This window comes from Plecotus auritus (genome assembly GCF_963455305.1).
Source record: "Plecotus auritus genome assembly, chromosome: 5".
NCBI classification, from domain to species: Eukaryota; Metazoa; Chordata; class Mammalia; order Chiroptera; family Vespertilionidae; genus Plecotus; species Plecotus auritus.
This window is the reverse complement of record NC_137776.1, coordinates 60,692,714-60,715,848: the sequence shown is the minus strand read 5'-3', so window position 1 is coordinate 60,715,848 and position 23,135 is coordinate 60,692,714. Positions and strand designations below refer to the sequence as shown.

Genomic DNA, 23,135 nt, shown 5'->3' with positions numbered 1-23,135 from the left:
TAGGCATGACCAACAGCCCTCCCTTCAGAAGATACTCTTTGAGTAGCAACAACACCATTTAACTATCAAAAATTTACCCTAATCCTCTGCAAATCTGACATTATGAAGCACATGAACTAGGACATGATAGGAAAAATAAAGAGAAGCCATGACCGTGTAACTCTCTATGGCATCTGTGGCGTTCTTCATCAAAGAAGTCAACTTCTACACTGGATTGTGGGCATTTTCCCCTGTTTTTTAATTTATAACTTTCCTGAATAAATTGGATTTTTTTTTTTTTCATTCAAACAGACTTAGTGTAGGTACCAGAATTCAGGAAGTAAAACAATGGCAGCAAAAAAAATAAATAAAAGAGCCTATTTCATACTCCAAATCACCATTTGAATAAAAATTACTGAGTTGTGTTGTGTGTATGTGGTTTTTTTAAGGTGAATTTCACCACCCCATTCCCAAGAGGGCTTCCGTGTTCTTCCTCCTATTCCTTCTCTCCTTCCCACATCCCCCACATACACAGATCCGAGGAAAGTCCACGCTCTGCTCTAACCCATAACAAAGAATTAGAAGCAGCATTACCATGGATCTGTGAAACACCGCTCTGCAGACCTCAGATTCAGCCGATTAGAACAGGCAGCAGCTGCTGCGGTGTTATGACCAAGGCTGAGAAAACACAAAGGTAAACTTCCCTCTTCCCGTCAAATCCCCAGCTTCAAGAGAGAGGATTGTCAGGCCACAGGAAGTTATGAAAAATAAAAGATCCTAGGCCAGCTTTCTCAGAAAATATACAGGTGAACTGTCAGAGCCTTCACCTGTGGGGCGGGGGACTTCTGGGCAGTGAGCTCTTAGGAGCAGACTGGAGTAATCTTTTTAAAACTATGGGTACCCCATTTGTGGGTAGTGAAATCCGATCTAGTGGTTCAAGACAAGGTTTCATCCTTCTTTTTAAATGAAATAAAACGCAATAGAACAAAAAAGAGAAGTAATAGGAGAGGACCTTAAACTTAGCAAGTGATTACTGTTTCATGAAATTTTTGTTTCATGCGTGTGCGGGTCCTAGTCTAAGATGTTTCTAAATGTAGATGCACTGGATCTAACTCTAAAATGCTTCCTACTGTGAGTCACTGTGAAGAGGTTGAAAGCCACCCTGCCCTGTGTCACACTATTTTGGAACTGACATGCGATCTGAGTAATTATGACTATTTCACATAATCATTATCTGTGGAAGCTCGCCTGCGGTCATGCAGGCAGCAGAGGAAAGCTTCAGAGGACAGTTAGCAGTGTTTTGAAAGCTAGAAATTAATTTTCAATATCTTTTGTTTTCCATGCTGTTTATTTCTTTTGCTGTTTATTTCTTTTTAAGAACTAAAGTTGCTTAAAAAGTTCCTGGACCCAATTTGTATGTGTGTGTGTGTGTGTGTGTGTGTGTGAGAGAGAGAGAGAGAGAGAGAGAGAGAGAAAGACCAGGCTTCCTCATATCAACAAGCAATTCTCAAACACCAGCGAAGTATCTGAGAATTCAATCCTGGCACTATCTATCGAGAGACAGAATCAGATTCCACAGGTAAAGAGTTCTGTCCCACAAGACCACTTTCCACTTCAGACGCCAGTCTCAATCAGAGATTCCCACCACCCCCTCCTTGGGTTCAATTAATTTGCTAGAATAGCTCACAGAACTCAGGAAAACCCATATACTCACTAGATTACTGATGTACTAAAAAGGATATTAAAAGATATGAGTCAATGGCCAGATGAAAATATACACAGGGCAAGGTCCCAAACAAAGGAGCTTCTATCTGCCTGAAGTTGAGGGCCCACCAGGGTGACACACAGAAACAATCTAGTTCCCCAACACAGAAAGTCTCCAAAAAGGGACTGACAAACTGTCCTTCTTAGATTTTATGGAGGCTGCATTACATAATTATGATTGACTAAGTCACTGACCATTGGCAACTGATTCAACCTCAATTTCCCTCTTCCTTCCCCAGAAATCAGGGAGTGAGACCAAAAGTTCCAATAGTTTAACCACATGGTTGGCTCCTACCCCTTAGGTGGGTGGGATCCAAAAGTTACCTCATTAACATAACAAGAAATGCCATTCTTGCTCTCATCACTTAGGAAATTCCAAGGGGTTTCAGTCTAAGTATGACGACAAAATATATTCTGGTCATCTGAATGATTATAAATCACAATATCACAGTTGCATGTATGACTACAAATCTCCTGCTGTGCTAGCTTTTCCATAAAGAGAAAACGGCATTCATCCTTTCGCTCTTGAGACCAAACTTTATAAAAGAAAATCTTGGAAGCTATTGCACTGCCCACTCACTGTTGACTATAAAGAAATCATTTAATGAGCTAGGGTCCTGGATTTGTCTTCCCTTCTGTTCAATACTTGACTTGATTAAATTTTTAGAGCCCTACCCACACCCCACTGCCACTTCCTCTTATATAAATCTGCATTGAATATGAACATTTTCTAAGATCCACTGGGGGGAGGGGGATCTGGGGGGAGGGGGGTGGCGGGGAAGACTGGATGTGGCTTTAGTTTAACTACCCACAGAAGAAACAAACATTCCCCAGGAAGGAAAGCTAAAAGGAAGCTTTGTCACAACTCACCTTGCATAAAATAATACACCACCATTTATTAGATAAGAAAATGTGACAATAAAGAAGTATCTTTAAAGAGTACACCTTCATTAGATATTTACATTTTAGGTCCTAGGAGTGGCAAATAGCTCAGTATATCTCAATTATCTCCCCCAAAAAGTCTCATTTGATGATGAGTCAATGAAAAAGATTTTGTTCTGAATAAAAGGAATAAATTATAGTAATGAGAAATGAGAGCAACAAATTTAATACTGACACATTTTTCTTACATTCACTCACCCCTTCAAGAACTTTCAGAATCCCCAATAATGAGAAATTCAAAGAAAGGCTTATTCTATTCTTCCCCCACCAGTGGCAAAGAGGGGTACCTTTATGGTCTCTAACAAAAAGTCCATTGAAGTTATCCCCATCCTCCCCTCATCTGGTAATTGGGCTGGAAAGTCTGAGTGGTGATAGCTTTGGAAATACTAAAATCTGTAAAAATTAACCAATTTTCAAGTCAACACTGAAAATTTAGGCCAAAATCTCTTGCTCAAAACTCTGCAAAGTCCAGACTCCTTTAGTGTAATAAAATCTAACAATGGCTTACAAATTTAATAAAATGTGGGTCATCTTAGCTCTGAAATATTTCTGAAGAAGCAATATTGCATTTGAAGCACTTGTGTCATGGTCACCACCTGCAAATGCTCACAGGGACAAAGGGAAAGCCAAATGTGGAGGTGCTGGAACAAAGATGGACTTCTCCCTGGCGGCATAATAGTGGTGTTAGAGCATGATTAGTCTTATTAATGGGAAGGGAAAGGAAGGCTATATGGGTAATTAGGACTCAAGTGCTCTTCTCTGTGAGAGCAAATAAAACTCTTCCTGCAGCTAGAGTTGTATATATAATGAGCATGAAAAATGAATACCGGTATGAGAGACAAGAGGAAAAACACAACTCAGGTGAAGCAGCCTCACCATTTGCTATCACAAGATTTCATCTCAACCTTGTCAGCAGACTGGATTACACTGGATTCTAGCATGCACCAGATATAATGTGAATGTGGGTGTAGCTAATTTAGGGTACCAGAAAAATGCAAAATTCTGAAGAAAACTGATAATGGTTGAAACTCCTACACACTATTCCTCAAAGTATATCAGACCTTTCATTGGCTTTAGCCTTAAGCAAGAGTTTTAACCAATTCAAAAGCACATCCCCTAAAACCTACCTTATTAGGGTCATCATGAGGATTATGGGAAATAATGCATACAAAGAAGTTAGCCCAACATTTGACACATATTAGCCACTCCCTAAATATTACTTCTAATCATCAGAAGGGCAGTTATAGTAAAGAGTATTTTTCAAACTTATTTGGTCTTTTTTGCCCCAGGGCATTTAGGATTGCATAGAACGTGAGCAATATTCTAAAGTACACTCATACTAGCCAAACTCTACCAAAATCACTGTTTGGGGCCTATTATTTGAAGAGATAAAACTATTTCTAGACAGTATTTAAGAGATATTTGGGAGTAACTGGGAGACAAAGGAGAAAAAGCTTGTTGTTGTTGTTTTAATGGGCAACAAAGAGTAACTACCACACAAAGTATATTAGAACAAAATCTCTATGAGTTTCTTACTTCTGCCCCAAGAATGCCAACAGCTTCAATGAAGCACAGTTAATAAGGTCCATCATAGCTGCTCTGTAAATATCAAACATAGTTCTACTTCCTTTTAAACTTGGTAGTCTAAAGCTCTTCGCTAGACAATGGGGCTTGTATAAAGATTTTCTGTATCTGCCCTATTATTTACCTCTTTTGGTTAAATATTTTGTACTTAACATTTGCTTTATGACTAATGTTGAGTATATTAGTGTGTATTACAATTAGGGGTTCTCAGTAGCTTTAAAAAAATTCCTAGTAAATATATAAAAACAAAGAGTCTTTTCATAGAATATGTGTTTGACAGTTAACAAGTTGAGTTATGGAGAGAAGACAGGACTAAGGCAACTGCAATTATGACTAGAGCCCTCTAGGTTGTAGCACTCACTGGATATTCTGTTTAAAAAAATAAAATAAAAAGCTACTGCAACTAAAGAATGTGTGTTCTTTCCCTTGCTTGTAAACATCCTAGAGATGGTGATAGATTAAATGGCAAAACCTTAGTGGTAATCTGTTTCCATTTCAGCCAGACTAACTTGTTTCATTATATACTAGAGGCCTGGTTCATGGATTTGTGCACATGGAAAGGAAATTAATTAGAAGAAATATTTTAGAGGCCAGGGAGGGACCGCAGGAAAGATTGGCCGGTCAGGGAGGGACCATGGGAGGTCTCCAGGGCACATCCAGCCTGTCTCACTCAGACCCCATCGGCCAGACCCCAGCAGCAAGCTAACCTACCAGTTGGAGCATCTGCCCCTGGTGGTCAGTGAGCGTCATAGTGACTGGTCGAACAGTCAAACGAACGGTCGAACACTTAGCATATTAGGCTTTTCTTATATAGGATTGTTACTGTGGCATTAAAAAGACATTTGCTGGCCAAAACCGGTTTGGCTCAGTGGATAGAGCGTCGGCCTGTGGACTGAAGGGTCCCAGGTTCGATTCCGGTCAAGGGCATGTACCTTGGTTGCCGGCACATCCCCAGTAGGGGGTGTGTGCAGGAGGCAGCTGATCGATGTTTCTCTCTCATTGATGTTTCTGGCTCTCTATCCCTCTCCCTTCCTCTCTTCCTCTCTGTAAAAAATCAATAAAATATATTTAAAAAAAAAAAAAAAAAGACATTTGCTGGATTCTTTGGGCAACTTAAGAGCTAAAAGCAACCAATGGTGTGGTTGATAATATTGATCCATAAATGCCCTTTCCCCTTCTCTTTTCCTCATTCCTTCTCCACTTCTTCTCTATTCATACTACATTTCCACCTTAATTTCTCTTCCACATTCTTTTTCTTTTGACCATGCCACATCCATGAAATCAAATGAAACCCAAAGGAACTTCTTGATATCACACAGAACTAAAGGCATAGAATTTGGAGGAACTTCATTCCACGACATTCTTTAGTTTTTGTTGTAGTGATCAGTGTTTAGCAATTAAAAAGAGAAGGAAAATTTCTAGAAACTTGGCTGTTATGTCTCCAAACATTGTCAAATGTCCCTGGGAAGGTCATATCACTGAGCTGAGAACTACTGTTAACCCATCAAATCTTCCCAGCCCATTTCTTCTTATTAATCCCTTCAACCTAGGACCCAACCTCTCCTCTGGATAAAAACCTCTAATGCCTTTAAACTTGCCATGGAGGATCTTTATTTCATACCCTCTTGGCACTAATTAAAATCACTGCAATATTAGTGGAATGTTTTTAACAGCATTGCTTAGCACCAGAACCTACACTATAGACACCCAAATTATTTACAACACAATGTCCAATAGAAATTTAATGTAAGCCACATTATGTAATCTCACATAATGTAATATTATTGGGTAACAAGATAAAATCTAGATGACCTTGAGCATGGCAATAGCTTTTTAGAGGCACGATCCATGAAAAAAAATAATTACGGTAGACATTTCATTAAAATTAAAAACTTTGCTCTGTGAAAGACAATGTCAAGAGAATGAGAAGAGAAGCAAAAGACTGAGAGAAAATATATGCAAAAAGCACATCTCATAAAGGAATGTTTTCCAAAATATATAAAAACTCAAAAATAAAAAAACAACCAACCTGACTTTAAAAATGAGCCAAAGACCTCAACAGACACATCATCAAAAAAGATACACAGATGACAAATAAGCACATGAAAAGATGCTCCACACCATATGTCATCAGGGAAATGAAAATTAAACCAACACCTATTAGAATGGCCAAAATCCAGAACGCCGACAATGCCAAATAGTGGCCGGATGTGGAGCAGCAAGAACTCTCATTCATTGCTGGTAGGGAGGCATAATGGTACTGCTACTTTGGAAGACAGGTTGTAATTTCTTACAAAACTAAACCTACTCTACCATACAATGTAGCAACCATAATCCTTGGTGTTTACCTAAAGGAGCTGAAAACTAATTCCACACAAAAATTTGCATACCAATATTCATAGCAACTTTATTCATAACTGCCAAAACCTGGAAGCAACCGAGATGTTTCTTTAATAGGTCAATGAATAAACTGGTACATCCGGACAATGGAATATTATTCAGTGCTTAAAAAAAAAAGGTGAAGCCATGAAAATATATGGAGGAACATTAAATGCCTATCAGTAAGTTAAAGAAGTCAATCTGAAAAGACTATACACTGCATGATTCCAACAATATGTCATTCTAGAAAAGGCAAAACTCTGGAGGCAGTAAAAAGATCAGTGGTTGCTAGTGCTTAACGGTAGCAGGGGGAAAGGATGAACAGGTGGAGCACAGAAAATTTTTAGAGCAGTGAAATAGTCTTTATGATACTATAATGGTGGATACATGTCATTATACATCTGTCCAAACCCATGGACTGTACACCACCAAGAGTAAACCCTACTGTGGACTATGGACTTTGGGTGATTATAATGTGTCAATATAGGTTCATCAATTATAACAAATGTACCACTTTAATGGAGGATATTAATAATGGGAGAGATGCCCTGACCGGTTTGGCTCAGTGGATAGAGCTTCGGCCTGCGGACTGAAAGGTCCCAGGTTCGATTCCGGTCAAGGGCATGTACCTTGGTTGTGGGCACATCCCCAGTAGGGAATGTGCAGGAGGCAGCTGATCCATGTTTCTAACTCTCTATCCCTCTCCCTTCCTCTCTGTAAGAAATCAATAAAATATATTTTTTAAAAAAAATAATGGGAGAGACTATCATGTGGAGGTGTAGGGGTATGAGAAATCTCTGTTCATTCCTTTCAATTTTGCTCTGAACCTTAAAAACAGCTTTAAAAAGTCATGATAAAGGGAGGGAGGAGAGGAGTGCTAAATCTGATAGGATTAAGAACAAACTTGTTTACAGTAAGCCAAACCATACACAGAATATTCATGCACCACTTACAGATGGGGATTTGTTCTGAGAAACGCATCCTTAAGTGATTTCATCATTGCGCAAATATCATAGAGTGCATGCACACACACACACGTAGATGGTATAGCCTACTACATAACTCGGCTACATGGTATAGCCTATTGCTCCCAGGCTACAATCCTGTACAGCATGTTACTGTATAAAACAATACGAGATTAAGTCACGTGAAAGAGAAAATGATGCAATGAAAAGATGTGGTAAACACAAGGTATATGGTTTTACAGCAAACTTTTTTTTAATAAGTAGAAAGAGTGCACTCTACAAGAATGATAAAAAGTATAGTAAATTCATAAACCAGTAACAGAGTGTCATTTATTATCATTATCAAGTACCATGTACCGTACGTAATTGTATGTGCTAACTCTTTTACAACTGATAGTGCAGGATTGTTTACACCAGCATCTCTACAAATGTGTGAGTCATGTGTTGTACTATGACCTTTCAGTGGCTATGATGTCACCAGGTGATAGGAATTTTTCATCTCCATTATAATCTTATAGAACCACCATTGCATATGTTTATCTGTCCTTGACCGAAACGTCACCATGTGGCACACGACTGTACACTTGAGCTACCCAAACAGCTGTGAGCCTCTTACCTTCCATACTCGGGGAGGGGAAAGCAATCATCATTAGCACAGGAAGAATCATCACTCCATCTACCATTGTACAACTGTGGAGGAAAAAGAGAGATATAAGTAAGACAAAAAATTTAACTGCAGGATGACAAGTTAAATTAAGCATACCACTTTCAAACTGCCATTCAAGGCCTTTCTTACAAATCCCCCTCACATATGTTGCCTTATTTCTTAGTATATTTAAACACATACCCTTTACATAGATCTAAACAAATCATCTTAAGAAGTTAATCAGATGTACCTCCTGCTGGTGGCCACTCTAAGGTGATTTTCTCTGAGTCTACCCTCTTACAAAGAACTCAACAGGGACAGGAAAAATTCTCAGCTATATAAGGCTAGGCATTCCCAAAGGATCTTAGATTTGAATTTTATCTTACCCTATTGAATGCAGAATTGGCATTAAATTAAAACCTCTGAGAAGCATGAATAGACTGTTCTTACAGTATGATAAAGATTAAGTGACTGAAATCATTCAAATTACTGTGTTTGAGCCTTACTTCCCCTTGCTCTTCATACAGCCCCAAGGGGAAAAAAGCAAACCTACTACATATCCCTCATCTCTGGCAAAACAATGTTTTCCTTTATCAACCTCAAATGTAACAGAGGACAGACACAACTAAGACAGGAAGAAATCATGTAAATGTGTAATATGTAAAACTGCAACTGAGAGAAAATAAGATACCTGATAAAAATTTCAAGTTGATACTGCCCTGACACTACATTGGCAAAAGATCAATGTTATGAGGTAAAAGACTACAAAAGAGCACGTTTCCATTTGAATAAACTTGAAAAGTTTCAGGAATATGATGACAGTTTGGTTATATGAGTTCTTTATTACAAGAAATAATTTTTAAAAGTTAAACCTTTGTCTAGTTGTGATTTTCTGGATGGTAAAAAAAAGAAGAAGAAAATGGGCAAAGTTCTTTAATAAATAGGTTAGTGTGCTATCTCACTCTTACATCTTCAAAGCAAAGAGCAAAAGCCTGTTGCTAGGTAAGCAGTTTAGAGTGGATACCTGATTCATCTTCTTAAGATCAAATTCTGAGGTTGGTAGTCTGATTGTTCATTCCCCACACCCCATCCTCTCTCACCAGCCTTCATTCCAATTTGTTCATAATTGTATTTCAACTTATCCCTTCTCTATTAACAAATGAGGAAGGGGAGTAAAGGAGATGTGTTTCTGTACCTTCCTTTTATACTAAAAGAACATGAAATTTGAGTGATCCCCTTTTACTGTTATTATTTCCATGCTCACATAGATCTTGTCTATAGTGAGCCCTTATTTGTGACATACAAACTACCTCATCTTGGCCCTCAGGGCCCTCACAACCAGATTCCTCCAACACCACATCATGAACATGAACATAGTATTGGTTCCGTCTGCCTCAAATGCCCTGAGCCTCCTCTTCCTACTCAACTGCCTCCTCCTGCATTAATAATCTAGCTCAAAAGGCAAACACTAGGTGGAACACCTCTCTATCAGCAGTGATTTCAACCCCCCAGTGGTCTAACACCACTCGGAATGAATTCATTGTTTATGTCAGTCTCCAGCACTGGATCACTTGTCTCCAAAAGGGTACATGTATCCAATGGTCATGCAAGACAACTCATTGACTTGTGGAATTAACATTCAAAAATTTTTACCTTACAGCCCTGGCTGGGTACATCAGTTGGTTAGAATGTTGTCCCAATACACCAAGGTTGCAGGTTTGATGCCCAGTCAGGGCACATATAAGAATCAACCAATGAATATATAAATAAGTGGAACAACAAATCAATGTCTGTCTGTCTGTCTCTCTCTCTTTCTCTCTCTCTCTCTACAATCAATCAATAAATTTTAAAAATATTATCTTATACTAAATGTGTTCATCTAATAGAGCCATAAATAACTTGGGCCTTTATTTGGTCTCTGTCACAATTCCTGATGACAGTCTAGTAAGAGGTATCTTTCAGAAAGAGTGGGAAATATAATGTGAAAGTGTGGCGACTACACCCCCATACTATCTTTTCAAGGTTTCATTTAAGTGGAATTACAGGTTGAATTGGCTAGTTATAATGAAATGAGCCCTCCCCCGATGGGAAGGGTTCTAAAAACATTAAAGAAACTACAGATTAAATATGATATTAATCTGTAGAGAAGAGTAAGAAAATATGAAGCTGATTTCTCTCTTCCAAGTAATTTTTCATTAATCACGTTACTAGAAAAAAGCAGTTAACATTCAGCTGAATCAGACATAAAGTTGTCTCCCCTCCTGGCCAGTGTGGCTCAATAGTTGAGCATTGACCCATGAACCAGGAGGTCGTGGTTAGATTCCGGGTCAGGCCACATGCCCAGGTTGCGGGCTTGATCCCCAGTGGGGAGCATGCAGGAGGCAGCTGATCAATGATTCTCTCTGATCATTGATGTTTCTATCCTCTGTCCCTCTCCCTTCCTCTCTCTGAAATCAATAAAAATATATTTTTTAATTGTAAGAAAAAGAAGAATGACCAATTTCAAAATAAAAAATACTTAAAAATTGATTTACATCCAATAAATATCATAAACAATAAACATTATCCTGAGTAACTTGAGATTTTCATTAATAAGATGTCATCACCATTAGCAGTCCCTTAAATATTTCATCTTTAATATTTCTAAAATTTTTCTTTTATGTATGTTTTATTATAGTTTTTATTTTACATAAAACTTATAACCAACATACATATTGAGAGTGCATGCTCAAAAAACTTTTTAACCAATGGGACATGTTATCAAAACCTTTTGAAAACTACTGGATTATCTCAGTCTTATCTTTGAATTCCAGTCCTTCCTTCTTTCCACAACTAACGAGAGACTACTATTTACTAGAGTTTAAAAACTTAGAGTAATCTATATATATAAAAGCCTAAGCGACCGAATGACCAAACGACTGTTTCACTTGTCACTACGATGTGCACTGACCACCAGGGGGCAGTCGTTCAATGCAGGAGCTGCCCCCTGGTGGTCAGTGCACTCCCACAGTGGGAGCGCTGCTCAGCTGACTGAGGGGCACCAGACATTGGGCTCACAGCTGGCGAGCACAGCTGAGGCAGCACAAGCCTCTCCAGCCTCCAGCCAATGTGGCAGCATGCTACTGAGCGGAGGTGGTGGCAGCAGAGGCAGCAGGCCAGGGGCAGCGGGGCCAGGATGGCAGCAGCAGAGGCAGCAGGCCAGGGGCAGCGGGGCCAGGATGGGGGATGTCGTTCTGCCGGTGTGGAAACCGGCAGAACGACATCCCCCAGGGGTTCCAGATTGCAAGAGGGCGCAGGCCAGGTTGAGGGACCCCACCGGTGCACGGATGCACTGGGCCTCTAGAAAGATATAAGCATGGTCCTTACTATCACTAAGCTTACTGTCTATGTTGGTAATCAAATAATCATCCAAAAGATTGTGTAATTAAAAACTGAATTAAATGTAAAAAAACATGGTTAAACATGAGTGCTAACAAAACAACTTGAGACTTCCTGAAGGGTGGAGGAACTTCCCTGGGGAGGTTATATCTAAATAAGAATCTGACTAGAAAAAGGATAAGCCTGTGTGTGTGTGTGTGTGTGTGTGTGTGTGTGTGTGTGTGTGTGTGAGAGAGAGAGAGAGAGAGAGAGAGAGAGAGAGAGAGAGAGAGAGAGAGAGAGAGGAAGAGAGAAAGAGGGGGGGAGGAAGACAGAGAATTGGGTGGGTAGCACCCTGTGGTGGAGACAGGTAGCATTTAAGGAAACAGACACAGCTTCCATAGAGGCCATATGGCCAGGGCAAGCAAGGTATGTCCTCAGGACTTAAGACATATTCAGAAGTACACACACACACACACACACACACACACACACACACACACCAGTCTAGGACACAGAGAGCCTAGAGAGAAGAGTTATAAAGACAGAGGACAAAACCCAAGAAGACTGGAGGTAGGCCAGGGTCAAACCTCAGCAAAATCTGGTTAAGCCCTAGCAAGCCTTCTCCTCACCTCTCTATAGTCATTGCCCTCAAGGCCCCTTACCCTTAGTTCTCACAACTGGCCCCTCACCACCCTATTTTCCCAGGCACTGCAAGCAGCCAGCTTCCTGCCTATCTCAGGACCTTTGTGTACAAGACATTCCTGTGCTTTGGGCCCTTCTTTCAGGATCCAACCTGGCAAATTCCTACTCATCCCTCAAATCTCACCTTAAATGTCGCTTCCTTCCAGAAGCTTGCCTACCCCCTCAGATGCCCTCATTACACTCTCATATACCACTGTTAACTTTCACTCACTGCATTTATCATAATTAATAATTACTTATTCTTACCTGTGTGCTTTTGGATATCTGCTTGCCTCACTAGGCTGTAAACTTGATGGTAGCAAAATCTATAGTCTATTTTGTTCATTGCTACCAGAGCCAAGGAGGTGCACATTTAATACTTGTTGAATCTGAATTTCCTCTAAATTAATGAGCTCAATTTAAGTTTAAATTCTAAAGACATAGCAATCTCTTCCAGCCCTTTCCTACGCATAGGCACATACACACCTGCAAAGAAATGGTGGGATGAAGACATTTACCATCTCTCTAACATTAATCTGTAAATTTTTTTCAGTTAATAGTAAAAGTTAGAAGTTAACAAGCTTCAAATTTCAAAATCAAGAATCCTTTCACTATTAAAAAAAATCTAAAAGACAATCACCATTGGCACTTTTTCCTGTGACAAAGCCAAGAAAAGCCCATGCCTCAAAATATCCCCTAACAGATCATAATTGTACAAGCAAAACTAAAATATTAATTTAGGCTCATAAGTATAGAACAGAAAAAAAAAAGAGTTAGAAATTCAGTCCCCAAGCTAATCTACTGTTTATAGACAGAAAGCTCAAAATCTGCCAAAAATCTCTGGGGAAGAAACATCAGCATCACTTCCTGGTTGCCATTTTGCTGTGTCTGGAGTGTCTGTGCTGCTCAGTTCATTCAGCTATTAAATATGGATGGAAAAGGGGGAAAGAATGTAGAAAGCAGAATATTCTAGAATAAATGTCCTCATCATATTTTAATTATTAAGAAATACCAATATGTTACCATCCCAACTTTAAGCCCCAAGGATCTATTTCTAATTTTAAAATATACTAAAAATATAATACTGTCTTTAAAGTAAAAAAAATAAATAAAAAATGTTAAAGTAAAAAATGTGGGTTGGCAAAAAAGTAGTACTGGTAGTGGAAAAAGAGAGTGGTGGTAATAATTCCACAGTTCAGGGATGCCCTACTCCAGTGGTTTACAAATATTTTGGTCTCAGAATTTTTTTATACTTTTGAAAAATACTGAGGCCCCTAAGGAGCTTATCTCTGTGGGCTATGTCTATCAACATTTACTCCATTAGAAAGTAAAAGGGAATTTTTTAAATATTGTATTTCTTTTAAAATAAGAAGCATACTAGCTTATTTTTTATAAATAAAAAAACAACTATACCCCCCCCAAAAAAAAAAACAATAAATAAATATACTGAAAAAAGTGGCACTGTTTGGCATTTTTGCAAATCTCAATAATGTTTGGCTTAATAGAAAACAACTGGACTCTCATATATGATTCTACATTCAATCTGCTATTACAAGTTGTTATTGGTTGAAGTACATACAGCAAATTCAGCCTTGAACATATATCACTGGAAGAAGGAGGATCTCATGGAACCCCTGAGGAAGTCATGGGAGCTCCACTTGGACCACACTTTGAGAACCATCACCTTATTCTTTATTTGATCAGTTCTTCTACCATACAGGTACCACATGGTACATTTTAGGCTGAGCATTTACCCACTACCTGAGAAAAATGCTACTGTTCCACAGGTTTAAAATCTCATTAGCCTCTCTAACATCAAGGAAATCAACAAAATCTATGGTCAAGGAAGAAGACATTAGATTTCTTTTAAAATATAGGAATAATATTTTATGTACACAACTAAATATTTTTAAATGAGACATAAACCTGTCATAAGAAAGTACTCAACTGCTCATCTCATTTAGGGTCAACCAAATCCTTATGTAATGTTCTAAGGCCAAAATCCCTAACTGAAAAAATCATAGGCTACATAGGGGATTACAGAATATTATCTGAAAGGTTCAGAGCATGAATTTTTGTCTGATGTATATACAATCTCCATTCTGCTCTTGGATAATAAGGCTCTATATCCCTAGTAACTAATCTTAATACTTTAGACATAAGGACCTCCTGACTCAACTAAGGTAACCTCTTTAAGTCAGTACCATCTCTTACAATGTCTCAGGACTACAATCTAAGGAGATAGTGTATTCCCATGATAATTCTATAAAAACAGGCATATCACCAGGGCAGAACAGAACTGCTTTCCAAATCCCACGGTATTTTTCAAACTCCATTTATAGATCAGTCTGATATCCAGTTAAGGAGCTAGCGTTTAGCTCAATTTCTAACATGTGTGGGCTTGAGACCAAGTTTGGCACTTCTTTTGCTCATCACAATTTTACAGCTGGATAAAACCACAGATACACTCCAATACATTACCCCCCAACACAAAAAAATCACAAAGCATTTTGATATTGATCACAAAGTAATCCAGAGTACAATGCACGTTTATTGTCAACTTTTAGTACTCATATTAAGCAATCTAATTAATAATTTATCTATGGCAAAAAATAAAGGCTATTTCTAAAACCTATACATATGAACAGCATACAATTTGTTATCCATAATATTGCAGATGAAGGGAACGTTGTAAGATGAACCCTATGATTTTTCTCCCCTTCCTAAAATTCTACTAAACATTCATTTGTCAGGGCTGGTAACCTAAACTCATTTGGTTTGTCCATTGGTTCAAGATATAATTTACTTATTAAGTACCTACTCATACGATAAGGACTTTCTTGATACTCTTAATTCAACATCTAACATTCTCCGAGTTAGAAAGACTTAAAGGACAGGTTGTACATTCACCCATCCATGCTTTGAATGGCACTATCCAGCTGAGTCCCTCACCACTGGTGGGACTTATCACTGCTCTTCCAGGACAGTTTTTTCTTTATATCTCTTTATGCAGGCTATGCTGTACCTTTAATAAGGGGTGGGGGGAACTCATTCTCTTTCAATGTCAATGACAGAGGCAAAGCAGAAAAAGAATGAGAGTACTTCTGCTTTCTCCTAGTTATCTGTCAAAAATACATCCTTATCACCCTAAAGGTAGCAGCACTTACTAACCAGCCAGGGATCATGTGTATTATATCATTCTATCTCTCCCCGAAACGCTCTAAAATAAATATTCATATTCACCTTGTTTTACAGATAAGAACATCTATAAAATTTTCAGGGGGTAGAATTTTCAGTAAGTGGGTAGAAGTAATCAGAGTTCAGCTCATAACCAACCACCACTCTCACACCTTCATGAAACTAGTTCAGCTGCTTTCGTCTGCTTGTGCCATCCTTAACATTTTATCCACACCTCAGCACATTCACTTTAACCACCTTGATTTTCGTCTTAGAAAACAATCTTTAATCATGGTTATTTGGGTCACTTTTCAACCATGACCTTTTTCCATCTCTCTAAATTCAAAATTAATTTCATATACTCTGTAAACTCAGAGTTTTCCCCCTGCCCCTGAAAAAAAAAAAAAAAAAAAAAAAGATCTTGGTGTGGAGAAAAAAATAAACCACCTTGACAATACAGCATTTCTATATCACATCTTCCACCCACACATTTCAGTTCTCTTATAACTCACATCTCAAAATAAAAACAAAAATTAGTGTATGTCAGGCACATTTTAGAACAAAGTTAGACCCAGTAAGACAAATTCTAGACATGAAACTTTGAGGGAAGGTATACTTACAATAACCACCTCCAAGTGGGACAAAAATCAGCCATTATGTGAGAACAGTTATGCTTCTTCTATGCTCAAAAGGGAGAGAGAGAGAGACCAAGGGCAGCTTGCTCCACACTACCTGGGCCTTAACAGGGTTGAAAATGACATGGGCTGTCAGTTATAGCTGCAAAGAAAGGCTAAACCAAAGCCATCATACCATATAAGTTAAGTCAGGGTCTTTTCTCCAGTTCACAAATGACCTGTGAAATATTTTTAACACCACACTCTGTCTGAACTGGTGATGTGCAAGTTGCCAGGGCTCGGTTTTATATAGACTTCACTGCTGCTGGAGGGTTCTGGTGGGTGTTACTTTCAGAATATTAGCATGTAATTTGATCTTTGGTGATAGATGAATACAAATAGCTTCTTGGACAAGTCCTATAGAACTGAAATCCAGCCCCTGGATCGGTTCATCCTGTAGTTAGAAGAACTAATTACAGATTATTTCGGGGGTGGGGAGGGGGAGGTTTTGACTGAAAGAGTTACACTGCAAACATCCCAGCTGTGACAAGACATGGTTTGGAAAGGAGAGGGAAAGACTGATTTTATCTGTTAAGGGCTGGGGGAAGATCAGGCTTAACAGAATGAGAGCAAGTGAACGATTTAAGTTAGGCTACCATGTAAAAAACAATGAATCCCCAGTAAATTTACTTTAATTGTCTACAGAATGAAACTGACTTTACTACACTACCAGATACATAGATATTAACTACACTAAGCTTCTGAGATTCCAATGTTTTGGTCACCCACTCCATGCCTTCCTGGTATCTCAAGGCGTGTTTTATTTCGACACGCTTGACTACATGGAAACTGTCCATCGTTTTCCACTTCATTCCCTCTGTATCAAATAGCCATGGCTCTCCTGCTTTGTTTCAACTGATAGGACCCCATCATCTCCCAGCTGTTTGGTGATATTCTCCTTGGCAGCTCAGGGCTCACTCCTTGCCCTCCAGTTTTCAAACTGTGGCTGGAACCATGTTTTTTAACCTACTGGTAGGAAGGAGCCTGTTATCCTCCAGCGCCCCTCCCCCACCCCCCACCCCCCCCCCGCCCCCCCCCCCCCCCGGCCACACACACACACACACACAAAACTCTTAGACATGTAACTGTTGAGTCCATTTAAAATCCCACTTCCTCCCAAAGTCCTCAGAATCGGTCTCAGCCCACTAGCTCCTTTCTAAGTATGCGTCAACTTTCCCCTTTCATCAAATAGTGCTGACTTTTCTAGTCCTCCCATTACCATACATGGTGTTTCAGGCACCGACCATCTGACACAACTGTCCCAATTCTAAGGCTACTATGATTAACCTATCGTAATTTGAAGGGGGGCAAATGTGAAAGAGACATCAGCACCAGGGAGGTATATTTCTTTTCTCTCCTTTTCTCTCTATCTCTTCCCCCAAAACCCACTCTTGCTCTTTTTTTTTTCTTTTTTCTTTTTTCTTTAATGGGAGACATTAGAGCATATTTCTGTGGAGGAGAGAAAAGCACCCTTTCTGCACCTGCCTAGCCAGGGCCTTCCTTCCCATCCACATTCCACCTCCCCAGCCTCGCCCCTGCACTCTTGATTGCACTTACCGCTGTGTGAAATTTGTTGTTTGTTGGTTGATTTTGATGGTGTTTCCCCACCACCTTCCTCCATGCACCAAAATATAAGCAGCATGGAAGTAAAAGCTCAGCCTTGCTCATAGCTCCATACCCAGGCCTGGCACATATTAGGCACTCAATGTAAATTAAAACATATGTGTCTTAACTTCTTAGTCTAAGCTACACTTTGGTTTTGGTAGAAAGAGGAAGGTGAGGTTTACGGAATTTTGTACAGCCTGGCAAGGAAAATTACCTGGCAGGGGGTGGGGGAGGAAAATTGCTCCATCTCCTCATTTTAATCTAGTAGCAACCAGGTATTTGAGATAAATTAAAAGATATCATTTGTAACTTGGATTTCAGTTTTCAAGGGTGTCATCCAAGAGAAGCAGCCAAACAAAAAGTCGCTGGCAGACTCCGGGTAGAGCAGACAACTCCCTGGTGGACAATATCCCATTTGGAAAGGACTCCTTGGATCTCCAGTTGCAGACACCAGCTGATCCGCCCAGAGCCATCCCCGGTGACCTCTGAGACAGCTTTTGTAGCTTGAAAATATATCTCCTACAAGTCAGAAATTGACACATTATCTCCCCCACCCCCTGTCTTCTAACAGTTATTGACGTTATTTGGAAAGCCATACTTCCATGCCTATTAATAACCTTCAGAAAGAACCCCGAGGAAGTGTCAAGAGAAAAATAGACTTGCTGATGGGAGCCAAAGACTCAATCAGAGGCTACCACTAGCAATTAATACATTTGAAGAAAAAGAAAGCTATAACATCTTCTGTATCACTTGTTATGTATTCAGGAGACTTCAAACAAAATACTTAGCCGATGAATTCAAAGAATGCTGAGTCAAGAACACTAGACTTTATAGAAAGGAACTCTTTTAAAGACCCTTTATCTATCTAAATGGAGCAGCACTAGCAACGATGCTAGGGATTTATGCCTACCAAATTATCTTTATGGTTATTTACACCTTTATAAAGCTTCTCCAGGTGACACCATTTTTTTTTAATTTTAAAATATATTTTTATTGATTTCAGAGAGGAAGGGAGAGAGGGGGAGAGAGAGAGAGAGAGAGAGAGAGAGAGAGAGAGAGAGAGAGAGAGAGAGAGAAATAAAACATCAATGAGGAGAGAGAATCATTGATTGGCTGCCTACTGCACACCCCACACTGGGGATCGAGCCTAAAACCCAGGCATGTGCCCTTGACTGGAATCGAACCCGGGACCCTTCAGTCCACAGAGCAACACTCTATCCACTGAGCCAAACCAGCTAGGGCTCCAGGTGACATCTTAAATAGCATCCAAATCAATCTACTCTAACATCATGGAATAACAAATTAACATTAATCTTTAAAAAGACTTTTTTTAAAATTATCTTTATTGTCAAAAGTATTACAGATGTCTGCTTTGTTGTTTTTGTTGTTGTTGTTTTCCCCCCATGGACCCACTCCTCCCCTCTTCCCCCTCCCCGCCCCATCTTCCTTCTGAGATTCCACAGTCTGTTCATGTTTCTATCTCTGGATCTATTTTGTTCATCAGTTTATTTTGTTCATTAGATTCCACATATGTGTGAGATCATGTGATACTTATCTTTCTCTGACTGGCTCATTTCACTTAGCATAATGCTCTCCAGGTCCAGTAGCAAATGGTAAGAGAAACTCTTAAACCGACTTCTCACCATGGTCTTTCTCCCCTCCCGTCTAGAATGTGATTAATGGAATTCTCTCACAACTTAGCTCAAAATATGTTTTTGCCAGTCGAGCACTAAAGCAGAATCAGATAATTGTGGTATGACTCAACAAACGCACAGCTGTTCATTTAAATATATCCATCGAAAGTATAAATACAGTCGTGAGAAAGAAAATGAGCCATGTACACAGGGCCAGTGCAGAGTTGAACAAGCTAGCATCCAAGTGACCACAATAGAAAACAAGGAAGAGATGGGGAGATGAGGCAGGGAGCGGTTCCACCTGGGGTAGAAAGAGACCAGGAAACTGATGTGACCTAAAACCACCCATCCCAACCCAAACACTAAATAACAATGACGAGGTAAAAGTGAAAAGAAATGTGCTCTACTAAGTGGGGAGGAGAAAGAAACAAAATTTAGGAAATGGATGATGCTCCCAAGAGGCAGACATCTTAGAGGGTAGAACTGATTAATTCGATCTGTTATTAAAAACACAAGCAGCCTTGGCTGGTTTGGCTCAGTAGTTAAGAGCACAGGCCCATGGACTGAAGGGTCATGGGTTCAATTCCCCATCAAGGGCACATACTTCAGTTGTAGGTTCAACCCCAGTCGGGGCGCATGCAGGCGGCCACCAATCGATGTGTCTCTCTCACATTCTCACATTGATGTCTGCCTCTCTCTCTTTTCTCTCTCTCTCTCTCTCTCTTTTCCTCTCTCCTCCCTAAAAAAAAAAAAAAAAAAAAAAAATCCTCAGGTGAGGATTAATTCAAAATCTAAAACTAAACCAAGACCCCAAGGCAGAGGACAACAGAAGGAACAGTATTCTCACATCAGTCCTCTCTCCACCACCTTTGAACTCGGGGATTATGAAATCATGAAAACATGAGAATCCCTCCAATAGTCCCAAAGCTAATAACTGAAACATACCACCCTGTACCAGGCAACGCTTTTAGAGTTGTGAGAGTAACAGTTTAACATAAAGAAGAGGAAACGCAAAGAGAAGACAGAGAATGTGAGGAGGAGCAGGGGAGCACTGATGAAGAAGCGTGGCTAGGCCAGCACACTAGACCCCACCTGCCTTCTCTGCAGGGACCACCAGAGGCCCTGTCAGTACAGGAGAAGCAGAGGTATTGAAAAGACTCGGTGCCTCTCTTCTTTTAAAATGGAATTTAAAATAATAACAAATAAAAAGAACATCTAATTCATGATGACAGTTTCCAAGCTTTCCCTGACCATCAAAAATCAAGATCTCCCCCCCCAAATAATCTCTCTGGTAGGGGTTGGGAGGAAGGGGACTTAAGTTCATGCTTAGCCTGACTACTCAGTCTTCCTACATGAAGACCATTCACATCCTCCACATTTATAGGCAAATGTGTCTTATGAGCAACAACTATTTCAACAACCACCAACTCCTCAGCCCCAAGTCCTCCCATATCTCTCTCCATCCTTTCACAGAAAACTTTCTAGAAAAAGCAATCTACACAGTTCCCTTCATGTTCTCCCTCTACTCCTCCTCTCCATCACTGAAACACCTCCTGCTAAGGTTCTGATTCACTGTAGACTTTACCTTATCCTTCACATGTACATGGAGCTTCCTCAGAACTGATTCCCAAGCCTCATGCCCAGAGATTTTGATACGATTGACCTGGATGAGGCCTAGGAATGCCCCAATATGACAGCCCCTCAGTCATTCAGGTGATGCTGGGAATGCCGAGGGTGGTCTCACTTGTCCGCTCTGCAGGATGGCAGTGCTGATAACCCCCTCGTCCCCTGGGGTTCTTCCCTGGCTGGGATTCAGAGGCCCCGCTCTCTCTCTGGTGTCTACTTTTAGGGTTTGGATCTTCTCAGTGTCCTTGGATGGCAGTTTCCTCTTCGGCCAATCACCCCTTAAACCTTGTTCTCACTCAAGATGTTATCACAGATTTTTAGCTTCAGGGTCGCCGAAGTAAGACCAAACAAGCAGGTTAAGAATGGAATCACCCACTCAGGATAATTTTCCTTCCTCCCTGTCTACTCCTTCCTTATTGACATCTTTCCCTACTGTTTATAAAATTGATTTTTTAATTTTTTATTCCAGATATTTTGAATAAAAATATAAACAGAGAGAAAAGTATAATAAACTTTATTTTTGACCTCCCAGTTTCAAAAATAAACAACATCCTACCACCCAGTTTCAAAAATGAGTATTCTTATTTCCTCTATTCTGCCCATTTTCTCCTGGGGTATTTTAACAAGAATCCCAAATGTCACATCTCTAACAAATAAGGATTTTTTTCTAAACATCAATATAAAATCAACATGTCACCTAACAAAATTAAAAGTATTCCTCCTCCAAATATCATCTAAAAGCTGATCAGCATTTTAATTTGCCCAATTTTCAACAACCATATACACCCCCCCCCAAAAAAATAATAAATGGGGGGAGAATGGGATAGCCTACCAGAGCGAAATTGTTTTTATCGCTTTTCAGGTATCATAAGTAGCACTGTGGTGGAAGCCCTGTGGCAGTGTTGAGAATACTGTGTGTATCCCATGGAAGAAAGCAAATGAGTAACTAAGACATACTCGAAGTCTATCATCCCCTGCTGTTCCAGAGAAGCAGAACTCTGTGTGGAATTAAGGAGATACGGATGTAATACAAAAAAGGGTAAGTGAGAGCCTTATAAACTGAATTGGAATTGGAAGTGTTTTAATCCTCTCTCATTAAAAAGGCCTAGAAACAATGATCTACCCAGCAGCAAACACTCCTGGTGCCCAAATTGTAATGTAAAAATACTATCTCCTACTAAAAGAAAAGGTATTGGCCCAGCCGGTGTGGCTCAGTGGTTGACCTATGAACCAGGAGGTCACGGTTTGATTCTCAGTCAGGGCACATGCTGGGTTATGAACTTGATCCCCAGTGTGGAGTATGCAGGAGGCAGCTGGTCAATGATTCTCTCATCATTGTTGTTTCTCTCTCTATCTCTACCTCTCCCTTCCTCTCTGAAATCAATAAAATAAAATGTATTGGACTATGAGGTTGCAATCACTGAATCCAGCCAGTGGGAACACAGAGATCAAATGATCAGGTTCTTCAACAAACTGTAAAGAAAGGGAGTAGAAGAGGAACCTGAGGTTTAAGAGACTTAAAGACATAAAAAGATGGGCAAGACTAAACTACAGTAGCTAGATATGTGCACGCGGGTAATAAAACCATAAAGAAAGGCCAGGAGGCAGTTATTATGCAAATCAGGAAAGTGGCTACTAGTCAAGGGGAGAGGGGCTATGAGTGGCATGGAATATGACAATGGACTAGGGAGGCTGCTAGCATTCTGTCTTTTGACCTGCCTGGTGGTCACAGAAATATTCACCCTACTATAATTTCACTATGCTACATATGCTTTGTGTGGATATCGGTATGTGTGTTTTATTTTGCAAGAAAAATAGAAAAAGGAGAACAAAGCTGTTGTCTTAAAAAGGTACAAATTAACACACATACACACACACACACACCCAATGAGGAAATAATAGCATTCCATATCATGAACAAAAGCAAACATTTGACAGATCTGTGTTACAAAGAAGTTTATGTAATAAATTCCTGAAATACCAATTTTTTTTTACTTTCAAACAGAAAAGTTGTTTTTTTCAAGTTCCAAGTTTATTAAATTTTAAGAAATAGGCATCAGTCATAATCAGAAGTCAAAATAAACTTAACACAACATCATATGATACAATGGTCCTCCCT

The 23,135-nt window shown here is 39.6% G+C and overlaps 1 protein-coding gene across 3 annotated transcripts in view; it reads right to left on the bottom strand.

Annotated features, from left to right (window-relative positions):
- Positions 1-23,135, bottom strand: part of ACVR1 (activin A receptor type 1) — a 131,860-nt gene that overhangs the window by 49,611 nt on the left and 59,114 nt on the right. For all 3 annotated transcript variants that reach the window (XM_080671270.1, XM_080671269.1, XM_080671271.1), the window contains one exon: positions 8,230-8,303. In XM_080671270.1, coding sequence (XP_080527396.1) covers positions 8,230-8,296 — 67 coding nt within the window. In that variant the 5' untranslated portion in view covers positions 8,297-8,303. The remainder of the gene's footprint in view (positions 1-8,229; positions 8,304-23,135) is intronic.